General features: G+C 47.2%; 1 protein-coding gene across 6 annotated transcripts; it reads right to left on the minus strand.

Annotated features, from left to right (window-relative positions):
* Positions 1 to 4: 4 nt before the first annotated feature.
* Positions 5 to 9,833, minus strand: LOC108873646 (platelet-derived growth factor receptor beta). Of its 6 annotated transcripts, none has more exons than XM_018661952.2 (28): positions 9,676 to 9,833; positions 9,155 to 9,311; positions 8,168 to 8,236; positions 7,995 to 8,089; positions 7,712 to 7,907; positions 7,375 to 7,635; positions 7,101 to 7,231; positions 6,916 to 6,997; positions 6,683 to 6,757; positions 6,324 to 6,507; positions 6,128 to 6,243; positions 5,933 to 6,044; positions 5,760 to 5,862; positions 5,549 to 5,657; positions 5,033 to 5,127; positions 4,723 to 4,855; positions 4,505 to 4,609; positions 4,323 to 4,427; positions 3,885 to 3,987; positions 3,688 to 3,809; positions 3,001 to 3,116; positions 2,573 to 2,695; positions 2,374 to 2,485; positions 2,158 to 2,257; positions 1,964 to 2,069; positions 787 to 964; positions 536 to 674; positions 5 to 464 (listed from the first exon to the last, which is right to left on the minus strand). In XM_018661952.2, exons 3-28 carry the CDS (start codon positions 8,220 to 8,222, stop codon positions 332 to 334), a joined length of 3,189 nt encoding a protein of 1,062 aa, XP_018517468.1. In that variant the 5' UTR covers positions 8,223 to 8,236; positions 9,155 to 9,311; positions 9,676 to 9,833; the 3' UTR covers positions 5 to 331. The 6 variants fall into 6 exon arrangements, with proteins under 6 accessions (XP_018517468.1, XP_018517469.1, XP_050924590.1 ...); XM_018661953.2 differs by having other exon boundaries at positions 787 to 904; positions 9,676 to 9,832; XM_051068633.1 differs by adding an exon at positions 9,312 to 9,515 and having other exon boundaries at positions 787 to 904; positions 3,688 to 3,987; positions 9,155 to 9,215; positions 9,676 to 9,809.
* Positions 9,834 to 11,981: the final 2,148 nt, after the last annotated feature.

Here is an 11,981-nt window from a genome sequence, read left to right on the forward strand (position 1 = left end):
GAACTGCAGCACTTTATATGTTTTAATAAAAAGGTTCTAAAAGCAGTTTGAATAAACACAGACGCCTCAGAGTGATACACAGAGTACATGAAGGAGTATAAAGGTATAAATCTGATCCAGGACCTGCTGAATACTCACTGTTTGATATACACACTTTCAGACAGGATTCAGATAGCAAAACACCTGGTTAAAGCAGGTTTCTTCTGGCAGCCTTACAGTCCCTGCTGAGGGGACAATAGCCCAGGTTACCTCATGTTCTTATCAATGACTGGGTCAGGAAGTGAGGGCGTTATTTCACCCCTCTGCTCTGTCTGTCAGGCACCAGGAGCCTTCACAGGCAGCTCTCTTCCTCTCCCTCAGGACGGCAGGAAGAAGCAGCAGGTTCCTCAGCTTCCTGTTCACCCTCCGGTGATGTCACTTCCTGTGGTCCTGGTGCATTGGGGGCCGGATCTGAGGAATGAGGGCTAAAGGGGAAACAGACGTCACCATCACCTTCATCATCTTCATCATCATCAGTCAGTCTTGTTACTCGTACCTGTCTGCGTCCAGCGCAGCGCTGCTCCTTGTTTCTATGGTGACATCAGCGATCGGGATGATGTAAGTGCCGTGGGAGGGGCCTGGCTCCTGTGGCTCCGCCTCTGACAGGTTAATTTTCACCTGAGGGGCGGGGCTTCCTGTGTGGGAAAAGAGGGCGGAGTTTGAGTTCAGTTTCCTGACACTGACCACAGAGAAGTGTTAAATGTGCGTCTGTTAGTTGCTGTGTTGTTGTGTTGTTGTGTGTGTTACCGTGTGCGTCTGTCTGTCTGTCCGTCAGTTCTTCAGCAGCTCTGGATAAACTCAGTCTGGATCGAACAACAGCTGGATTTTCTCCTTTCAGGAAGTTCTCTGTCAGCTGGAGGTAACGCTGACGCACAACAACAACAACAACATTTACTGAGCCTGAATCAGACTGAATGACCTGGATCTGAGAAGGGAACAGGAGGAAAACATCAGACTGAGGCAGATTCATTTTCTGAGGACGGAGAATTTGAAAAGACTGAAACACTGAAGCAGCTTCAGAGCAGGTGAAGAACATTCAGCCTTAAACACTGTCACAGCGTTCAGGAAACACTGATCAGACTTAGTTTGGACCTGGTTCTCAGATCTAAAGTCAGGTTAAAGCTTCTGGTTCTCAGATCTAAAGTCAGGTTAAAGCTTCTGGTTCTCAGATCTAATCTAAAGTCAAGTTTAAGGTTCTGGTTCTCTGATCTAACGTCAGGTTAAAGGTTCTGGTTCTCAGATCTAACATCAGGTTTAAGGTTCTGGTTCTCAGATCTAAAGTCAGGTTTAATGTTCTGGTTCTCTGATCTAATCTACAGTGAGGTTAAAGGTTCTGGTTCTCTGATCTAACGTCAGGTTAAAGGTTCTGGTTCTCAGATCTAACATCAGGTTTAAGGTTCTGGTTCTCAGATCTAAAGTCAGGATTAATGTTCTGGTTCTCTGATCTAATCGAAAGTCAGGTTAAAGGTTCTGGTTCTCTGATCTAAAGTCAGGTTTAAGGTTCTGGTTCTCAGATCTAATCTAAAGTCAGGTTAAAGGTTCTGGTTCTCAGATCTAATGTCAGGTTAAAGGTTCTGGTTCTCTGATCTAATGTCAGGTTAAAGGTTCTGGTTCTCTGATCTAATCTAAAGTCAGGTTAAAGGGTCTGGTTCTCAGATCTAAAGTCAGGTTAAAGGTTCTGGTTCTCTGATCTAATCTAAAGTCAGGTTAAACGTTCTGGCTCTCAGATCTAAAGTCAGGTTAAAGGTTCTGGTTCTCTGATCTAAAGTCAGAATAAAGGTTCTGGTTCTCAGATCTAAAGTCAGGTTAAAGGTTCTGGTTCTCTGATCTAAAGTCAGGATAAAGGTTCTGGTTCTCAGATCTAAAGTCAGGATAAAGGTTCTGGTTCTCAGATCTAACGTCAGGTTAAAGATTCTGGTTGCACCTCTGTGTAGTCGTCAGTCAACATGTTTCCCACTGAGATGACCAGAGACGAGAACGGAGGTCTGGACTGAGGCTTCTCCTCCCAGCACTGTTTCATCAGCTCAAAGCTACAGAGAACAGAGAACATGTGTTAGCATGTTGTGTATCACACACACGTGTGTTGTTGTGCCGTGTCATGTGTGCGTTGTGTCGTACATGTCATGAGGAGCGTGTTCAGGTCGGGTCATCCTGTATCCTCTCTTCAGAGCAGAGTAAAACTCCTGAGTCATGGGGAGGTCGGGGTACGGGCTCCCACCTGGGACAAAAAGCATACAGAGACCGCAGAGATGCAGATTCATACTGGTCAGACTGGTGTGTAGATGGATACTGGTCAGACTGGTGTGTAGATGGATACTGGACAGACTGGTTTACCCAGAGAGAAGATCTCCCACAGCAAGACTCCGTAGGACCAGACGTCGCTCTGAGAGCTGTAGATGTTCTGGAAGATACTCTCTGGAGACATCCACTTCACCGGCAGGAAGCTCTGAACAACATGAACAGACAGCTGCTGGTGAACCCTGTGAACTCTGTCAGTCATGGTTAATCAAGTTAATTAAACTCGTTCACTGACGGTTCCCCTGGTGATGTAGTCCTGGTCTTTCATCAGGTCTCGAGCCAAACCAAAGTCACAGATCTTGACCAGCTTCCCCTCACAAACCAGAACGTTCCTCGCTGCCAGGTCTCTGTGGACACACTGAGAGACACCACATGGTAACACCTGATCCAACAGGTCAACACCTGAAACAACAGGTCAACACCTGATCCAAAACCTGAGGCCTGTAGTACGAAGAGAGTTGAACCTCCTGTGGTTTAACTCAGGTTCTCAGGTAAAGTCGGGGTTGACAAACCCTGAACCAGAACCTGAGTTAAACCAGTGGAGGTTCAACTCTCTTTGTAGTTCAGGCCTCAGATCCAACAGGTCAACATCTGATCTGACATGTTAACATACAACAGAAAGTTCTTATCAGTCATCTGATCAGTGGATCACTGTTCTCTTACATTTCTGGAGGAGAGGAAGTCCATGGCCTGAGAGATCTGGTGGGCGAAGCTGAGGAGGTCGTTGAGGCTGAGGACAGGAGAGTCACTGAGGAGGAGAGAGGACGCCTCCTGCTGGTCTGAGTGAGAACAACACGATGAGTAACATCACGAAGATACTTATCAATACATGTTATCAATACATTAATGATGGAAGATCAATACTGCTAACAGAGAGAGGAAGGACAGGCAGTAATGTAATCTGTAAAGTATCTTCTGTAGTAAGCTAAATGTTATACTGTTTCGATCATTAATGACCTTATTTTAAAATAAGTTTCAAAGTTACAACTGAAACTCACAATTTCCCAAACTCAGAATTAAGAAACACAAAATAAATATTTAGTTTGAGAATGATAATTGCTTCAGATTTAATAATAATGTAACTTATCTTCACTAAAGTTATAATTATAAATCTAACACTGTATGACTACATGAAGTCATTTATTTATTAGTTCCTAATAATAATAATATCAGTGACATTATTATGACTTACTAATTACTTACTAATTTAGTTTTTCCTGGCAGAAATGAGCTTCCATATTGTGTTGACATTGTTCAGTGTACATGTACACGGTGAACTACCTGTACACAGTGAACTACATGTATTAACAGACAGGTGACAGGTGAAGCATATTGTCATATCTCCATCACCTGGTGGTGTGTACGGCGTCTCGTACACGGCGGGTTCGATGTCGGCGTAGCGGAGCTCCTGCATGGCGACGTACTGAGCGCTCTCCTCTTTATTCATGTCCATGTAACCTCCATCACTGTCGCTGCAAGGTGAGAGACACTCACACTCAATACAAACAGACAGAGAGAGAGATTCATGTCTGTGTGTGTGCACTGACCTCTTGGCGTGTGTGTCACTCTGCAGGAAGGTGCGTTTGTTCCTCTGCAGGTAGTTCACCAGGTCTCCATGACGACAGAACTCAGTGATCAGGTAGACAGGGCCTGGACGGACAGACAGGCAGGGGGTTAACACCTGGTCTGAGATCAGTTGTGTTGATGTTGATCTGATGTGTGTCCTCACGTCATGACAACAGGACTGTCAACGTCTTTTATGCTGCAGTAAGTGGTTCCCTCACTAACTGGTCTGATATGGATCAACCAGGGCTGAGCATCACTCAGGGCTTTTAATTTGAAAGAGCAAGGTCTGAGCAAGGGGCAGCAGGAAGTACTTCTAGAGACCTAGAGCGGAGTGGTTAGGTTAACATTTATTAAGATTAGTTTAGGATGAAAGCGGGTTAAGACGAGGTTCAGTTTAGGGTCAGGATTAAAGAGTGTACCTCCTCGTGTGCAGGCTCCCAGCAGGTTGACGACGTTCAGGTGAGGACCAAGATGAACCAAAACCTTCAACTCCGACATCAGAGACTGAACTGCACCACTGCTCGCTGAACGCACAGAGGAAACAAAAACTGTGGCTTTAGATCTCGACTTCTCTGAAACCAAACTGTGACCACATACGTACGTTTGACCATCTTCACAGCCGCTTTAGTTGTAGAGTGAGAGTGAATCAACCCAGAGACGTTTGCCTCGACGACACGACCGAACGCACCTGAACCCAGCACCTGACCTGGAGACAGACGGGGGGGGGGGGTTTAAGATAGGATTATTCTGGGTATAATATTACCCAGTACTATGCTGTCTGGTGGTATTACCTAGTACTACGTTGTCTGGTGGTATTACCTAGTACTACGTTGTCTCGTGGTATTTCCCAGGTGGAGTTGTAGGGCAGGTGGGTGGGGTCCAGGTAGGTGTACTGCTGTCCATCAGGACTGACGGACTCGATCACCTTCCAGCGAACTTCGTAACGAGGTTTCTAACGAACAGGAAGAAACGACCACATCTCAGGTCACAAAAATAAAAGCCTCAAAATGTTTAAAACTATCCAACAGGATCTCATGTTGTCATGGCAACCAGGAAATACTGCTGACTGAATATAGCCCAGTACTGCAGCTGTACTGCGCTACTACTAAATATCACACAGGATACTAACTTTTCTCCAGAGGAGGATGAGGATGATGAGGAAGAAGACGGCGATGACGACCAGAACCAGGACTACTGCTAATACTGCCACCTGAGACAGGAGAGCTGGAGACAGGTGGAGAGAGAGACAGGTGGAGAGAGAGACAAGTAGAGAGAGACAGACAGGTAAAGAGAGAGAGAGACAGGTGGAGAGAGAGACAGGTAAAGAGAGAGAGAGACAGGTGGAGAGAGAGACCGGTAGAGAGAGAGACGGGTGGAGAGAGAGACAGGTAGAAAGAGACAGACAGGTAGAGAGAGAGAGAGAGAGAGACAAGTGGAGAGAGAGACAGGTAGAGAGAGACAGACAGGTAAAGAGAGAGACAGGTAGAAAGAGAGACGGGTAGAGAGAGAGAGAGAGACAGGTGGAGAGAGAGACAGGTAGAGAGAGAGACAGGTGGAGAAAGAGATTGCATCTTTATATAGAGACCAGAGTTTCATAATGTACATTACTACAGTACTGCAGTAGTACTGCAGTATCAGTACGTACAGGGGGACAGGACTCGCAGGTCTCGGGCTCGTCGTCCTGCAGAGTTCTTGGCTTCACAGCGAACAGCTGACAGAGCGCTGAGAGCCTGGAGAGTCAACACGCTGCGTACCTGCACAGGTGAGACACACACACCTGTCAATCAACTGTGTGTCATTACACTTCAGAGCCTTTTCTCCCCTCTGATGATGTCACTGATGACATCACTGGTTACCTGGGTGACCCCCCTCTCCTCCATCTCAGTGGTGTTTTCCTGCAGAGACACGCCTTCTGAGGCTGCTGATAGGCTCCTCCACCCGCCCGTCACGTTACTGCACCTGCACCACACACTGTTACTATGGCAACGTGTGTGTGTGCATGTGTGTTTATTTTCATGTGTGTAATTACCTGTGTGTGCTGTGACAGGTGTACCAGGTGACAGAGGGGGGCGGGGCTCCCTCACTGACACACAGCACCGCCTTACTGCCGACCTCCGTCAGAGACGTGATCCTGGGGGGCGCTGCACACACACACACACACACAGACAGGTAAACGCAGGTAAACACACACACACACACACACAATGACTTGTCTCTCTCTGACCTTTGACCTCCAGGTTGAAGACAACTTCATCACTGTCGTCGTCATTGGAAATGGTTGCCTTGTAATTTCCGGTCTGGTCCATCTGGACTCGAACCAGCATCAGTGTGCTCACATACCTGCATGCCAGTCAATCAATCAATCAATCAATCAATCAATCAGCAGGATCAGACCAAACTGTACTGGATCTCTGACCTACCTGCTGCCCGTCAGGTGTGTGGTGGAGATGGAGGTGGTTTCCGTGGCAACAGTCTGATTGTCTTTGGTCCAGAGGACAGTGGGGGCGGGGTGAGCGTCGATTTCCACGCTGAACTCCACCGTGTGGTGGAGGAGAGACGACACGTTGGGCTCACCTGAGGGCCACAGGTAGACGTAACCTCGATCTGCAGAGAGACACCTTACCTGAGTGAGAGTTTACCTGTGAGAGTTTACCTGTGTGTGTTAACCTGTGTGTGCACCTTTGAGAGCTTACCTGAGTTTACTTGTGTTTACCTGTGTGTGTTTACCTGTGTGTGTTTACCTGTGTGTGTTCACCTGTGTGTTTGTGTGTGTACTGACCCAGTACTGTCACTGTGATGTTTTTCGTCACAGTTCGTCCCTGCATCGTCTCCTGCACCGCACACACATACACACCTACAGGAAACACACAACCTCATCAGATCACCATGGCAACCCCAACAACCGAGCCCTGACCAAACAATACCATAGCGACAGACCAGTCTGCTCTTTACTGAAGAATTACTGTAAACAAATGATGAGACTTGTGTTCCCTCTGCGCCGTCTGCACCTACCAGAATCTGCCACTGTTGCCGTGGAGATGTTAACGAAGGAGCGGATCCGATTGGGCAGAAAGTCTGTCAGAGGCTCCACCTCCTGAACCGACACAACACAGACAGGTCCAATTAACAGATTTTACCAGAGCCCAGACAGGTGGATGAGTACAAACAGACAGACTGACAGGCAGGTAGACAGGTACCTGTCTGCGGGGGAAGTCCCAGGAGAAGAAGACCATCTCAGTGTCTTTGACGGTGCAGTTCACAGTGAGAACCTCACCCTGTTTCAACACACTGCTGGACACCGTCAGGTCCACCTCCATCACCTTAGGAACTGAGAGGTGGAGAGAGACAGACAGTTCAAATGGTCAGACAGTAATGTAATCTATGTAAACTGATCTCATAAATCAAATCTGATCTAGATGAACTCAGTCCAGTCTGATCCTGATCTAATCAAACTCGGTCGGATTAACTCACCTACGACGCTGAAGACGTAGTACACCTGGGACTCTCTCTCCTCAGCTCCACGGGCGGCCAAGCACACGTATGACGTGTCATTCAGTCGACCCGTGAAACCGCGGCCCGGCTCATAGGTCGTCCCGGTAACCGCCATCCTGCCGGGACGTTCGTACAGCGAGACATTCAGGCGTGGGTCGGACACCACACAGGGAATGGTATCTTCCTCCGCCTCCTTCATCACCACACCTGGCCCCAACGGGACAAACCATTCATCTGGACCTGGGGGGGGGGGGTCAGGACTATCAGGTCTCACAGGTGGGACAGATTCAGATCAGTTCATGATGAACATCGTCACCTTGTCCAGGTATGAAGATATCGATCTCTCTGCTCTGATAGGACGACGCCTCCTCACAGGTGTATCTCCCAGAATTCCTCCAGGTGACGTTAAAGAGCTGCAGAACGCTGCTGGATCCCTGATTCGCCACCACAACCCCGTCTACCCGAGAGTCCTGAGGCAACTGCCATGTCACCTGACTCCACCCCGAACACATCTGAGGAGACAGACAGGTACCCAAACTCACTTGAGGAGACAGACAGGTACTTGATCTCACCTGAGGAGACAGACAGGTGTTACTCACCACAGTAAAGTTGGAGTTTGGGTTCAGTAGAACTTCAGGTGCTGATGGCTGCAGCTCCAGACAGAGGCCCCCTTCAGGACACACCAGGAACACACCTGCAGAGAGGTCAGCAGACAGACAGGTATCACTCCACCTGTGAACTCTTACTGATGTTTTATTTGTTTGTTACCTACCGAACAGGAAGTGCAGCAGGTTCAGATTTCCTGTCTGTCCTCTGGTGGACGCCATCGTGGCCACTGATCCTGACCAATAACAACACAAAGAGGAAAGATTTCAGAATAAAAGTCTGACTCTGCTGTTTCTATATAATCTTATCTTATAAAGTAACTAAGTACATTTACTCAAATATTGTACTTTAAAAAAAACTACTACTGCTACTACTACTACTACTGTTCTACTACTACTACTACTATAACTGTTACTACTACCACTACTACTACTACCACTACTCTGTGGTGTCAGTAGTTTTATTGCAGCTGTGTTAAACACAAACAGTTGATGTCTGTTAAATCATTTCGGTCGTTTCTGAAGTTTGATGTTTCAAACAGACCTGAACACACATTCCTCTGTGTGTGTGTGTGTGTGTGTGTGTGTGTGTGTGTGTGGTGTGTGTGTGTGTTTTCAAAGGGGGACTTGGGGATTTTTTTCTTTTAGAGAAAAAGAAGCTTGAGTTCAGTCGACCAATCAGAGCGCGGCCCCATGGCTCTCGGCTAATGACAGGCTTCATTGATCGTGTGTGAGGGAGGAATGCGAGTTGACCACCGAAGAAGAAAAATAAACAGTGAGGTATTTCCTGTGGGCAGTGGCGAGGAGGACGGTCACAACCAATCACAGCTCAGCAGCTGTCTGCTAATCTGAGGTCAGTCGGTCCTGCAGCACGCTGTGATGTCACTGATGATGTCACTGAGCGCCTGACATGCTGACAGACAGACAGGTGAGGTGACGCAGGTCAAACGACAGCAATACGTCAGCCAATCAAAGCTCAGCAAACACAAACATCGAAATCACAGTTTCACCTGTTTATCCTGGACTCAGACATCACTGTGTGTGTGTGTGTGTGTGTGTGTGTGTGTGTGTGTATTTCATCAGTCCTGGAGTCAGTCCTGGAGTTGGGGGGTTTCCTACCACATGAAGTTAATGATGTGACAACATGTTCTCACCTGATCAGCAGGTGTGTCACCTGTCCGTCACTCCTCCATGGTGAAGGTTGTTTCCTGCCTCCTGATTGGTTCAAACCAGATGATGGACAGCTGTCAATCACAGGCTGAGGTCACCTTTGACCTTCAGACAGTGAAGCGGGAGAACGAGTTGTCGTACCTGAGCAGGTGAGATCAGCTGATCAGGTTCACACTTGGAACAGAGTCAGGATCTGACGACAGATTTTACTCTGAACGATGCAGTACTCTGAGTACACGTGGTACTATCAGACCAGGTACTGCGTACGGAGCAGTAGTACACCGTCGTACTGCAGTAATACTATCAGACCAGGTACTGCGTACGGAGCAGTAGTACACCGTCGTACTGCAGTAATACTATCAGACCAGGTACTGCGTACGGAGCAGTAGTACACCGTCGTACTGCAGTAATAAAGAAAGTTGAATCAGCAGAATCTCATCAGACGCTCGTCACCACAGCGAAAGAGTTAAAGACTGAAAGAAAGAAAAGATGAGTTTGTTCAGACCTTCGTCTCCTCCTCTTCTTCGTCTTTTCTTCTTCTTCTTCTTCTTCTTCCTCAGTGTTTTTCTCTGCCGTCCCTCTCTCCTCTTCTTCTTCTCTTCAGCCTGAGTTCATTCCAGACGGACGACGAATGGAAACAGACTGACTCACAGTGGGAGAGAGAGAGAGGGAGGGAGAGAGGGGGAGAGAGAGAGGGAGGGAGGGAGGGGGAGAGGTGGGGGTGGGGGGGGGTGGGATCTGCTGCACTGAGGGAAGAAAAAGAGCGAGAGACATAGACTCACAGTGACAGAGAGAGAGAGAGAGACAACGTCTGTTTTCAATCTGTCTCTCTGTCCCCCCCTCCTCCCCTCTCTGACAGGAAATGAACTGAGTCCAACACACACACACACACACACACACACACAGACTTAAACACACTTCACAGTAAAAACGAGTGGAAAACTCTCAACTTTTACTGTGAAGTGTGTTTGAGTCTGTGTGTGTGTGTGTGTGATGCTAATTAAATAAAGTGGAGTGAATGAGAGAGACTGTCAGACTGATTGATCGATCAGGAGTAAATCAGTTACAGATCAATAAAGCAGCAGCTTCAGTCTGAACCACTTTAATCTGTTTAACGGAGTTTGTTTTACAGTGTAATATTTTTTACAGTGCAGCAGCAGTCAGCAGGGGGCGCCACACAAACACTGATTCAAACCTCTGCAGGTGAGTCTCACCTGTTGCGCCGTCCTTTTCTTCTACTGTTTATTTTCTGCAGCCTGCAGTTCTGGAGACTGAGGTCAGTCCAGACAGGTGAGAGACATGTGAGAGACATGTGAGAGACAGGTGAGACACAGGTGAGAGACAGGTGTCCACAGGTGAGAGACAGGTGTCCACAGGTGAGACACAGGTGAGAGACTGAGAGACGTCTGTACAGACTGAGACACGATCCTGTGAGTGAACAGACAGGAAGTTGTAAAGTCAGGGGAAGGTTAGCAGTTTAGATGGATTAGTTGATTGATTGATTGATAGTCCTCAGACAACACAGACTGGACTCAGAGTCTTTGTCTCAGCTGCAAACATCTCCTGGGGTTGGCAGAAAACTTCCAGTAAATTTCCCAAAACTATGCTGGAGAATTTTGGAAATATTCCAAGTAGGAAACTTGTATTTGACAGTGGATGGAGGGTAAGTGAATAGAAACAGAGTAGATGAAGAGATGATCTCTCAGTCAGCTGCTGAATCAGACTCTGAGCAAACAACATGACGATGAACACTGTACAAACAGAGCAGGTCTTATTATATTAACACAGATCCACCATGAGCAGCTCATGGTGGACAGAGGAGAGACAGAGGAGAAACCTCGAACAGAACCAGACTCAGACTGACCATGACATGCTGTTAGCTAGCTTACAGTTAGCATCTCAGATATAGCAGCTAGCTGCCGCATAAAACAGATGTAGATGTGTGTTGTTGCTGGTTAAACTTTAATACCACAGATCAGATCTATTGATCAGTGTAATCACTGGATGTAGCCTGTGGCTGTAGTGAGCAGGATTATAGAGGTGATCTCCTACAGTCTGAAGGACGATGATCAGGATGGTGTTTGTGGAAAGAAACCATGTTTTCAGAAGGCTGAGACATGCTAAAGCTATTATGGAACGATGAATCCAGAGGAAGAGGAAGAGTTGGAGGGAGAGGGATGAATGAAACATGGTGGAGGGTCTGTTCTGGTCTGAGGCTTGATTTCTGCCGGTGATACAGTTCAAACTGACGGGATCCAGAACAGCTCAGGATATTTTTACCTGTAGAAGCTGTTTGTTCTGAAAATGGTGTTTTTTTTAAATGTTGTGTTCATATTTCCTGTTTGTTTACAGTTAGTTTACAAAGAGGCAGAAAAATAAATATGGATGGTCTTTAAAACTTCCTTGTAGATGTTCCGTTGTGGTTCTGTTTTTTGATTTGTGGTACAGGTTACTGGTACGACACAGACATATGTACGTCATCAAGTGAATTCCAAAAAAACTTTGCTAAAACAAAAAAGCTGGTGGTGGGCAAAGGCTTTTGCACAGTACTGTACATTACAGGTGTCCCACACGTGTAGTTCAGGTGTAGCTCAGGTGTCCCACAGGTGTAGCTCAGGTAAAGATCAGGTGTCCCACAGGTGTACCACAGGTGTAGTTCAGGTGTACCACAGGTGTAGCTCAGGTGTAGCTCAGGTGTACCACAGGTGTAGCTCAGGTGTAGCTCAGGGTACAGGTGTAGCTCAGGTGTAGCTCAGGTGTACCACAGGTGTAGCTCAGGTGTCAGTCTGCTGCTGATTTACTCTCTCTTCT

Source organism: Lates calcarifer, unplaced genomic scaffold (assembly GCF_001640805.2).
Source record: "Lates calcarifer isolate ASB-BC8 unplaced genomic scaffold, TLL_Latcal_v3 _unitig_5086_quiver_549, whole genome shotgun sequence".
NCBI lineage: Eukaryota > Metazoa > Chordata > Actinopteri > Centropomidae > Lates > Lates calcarifer.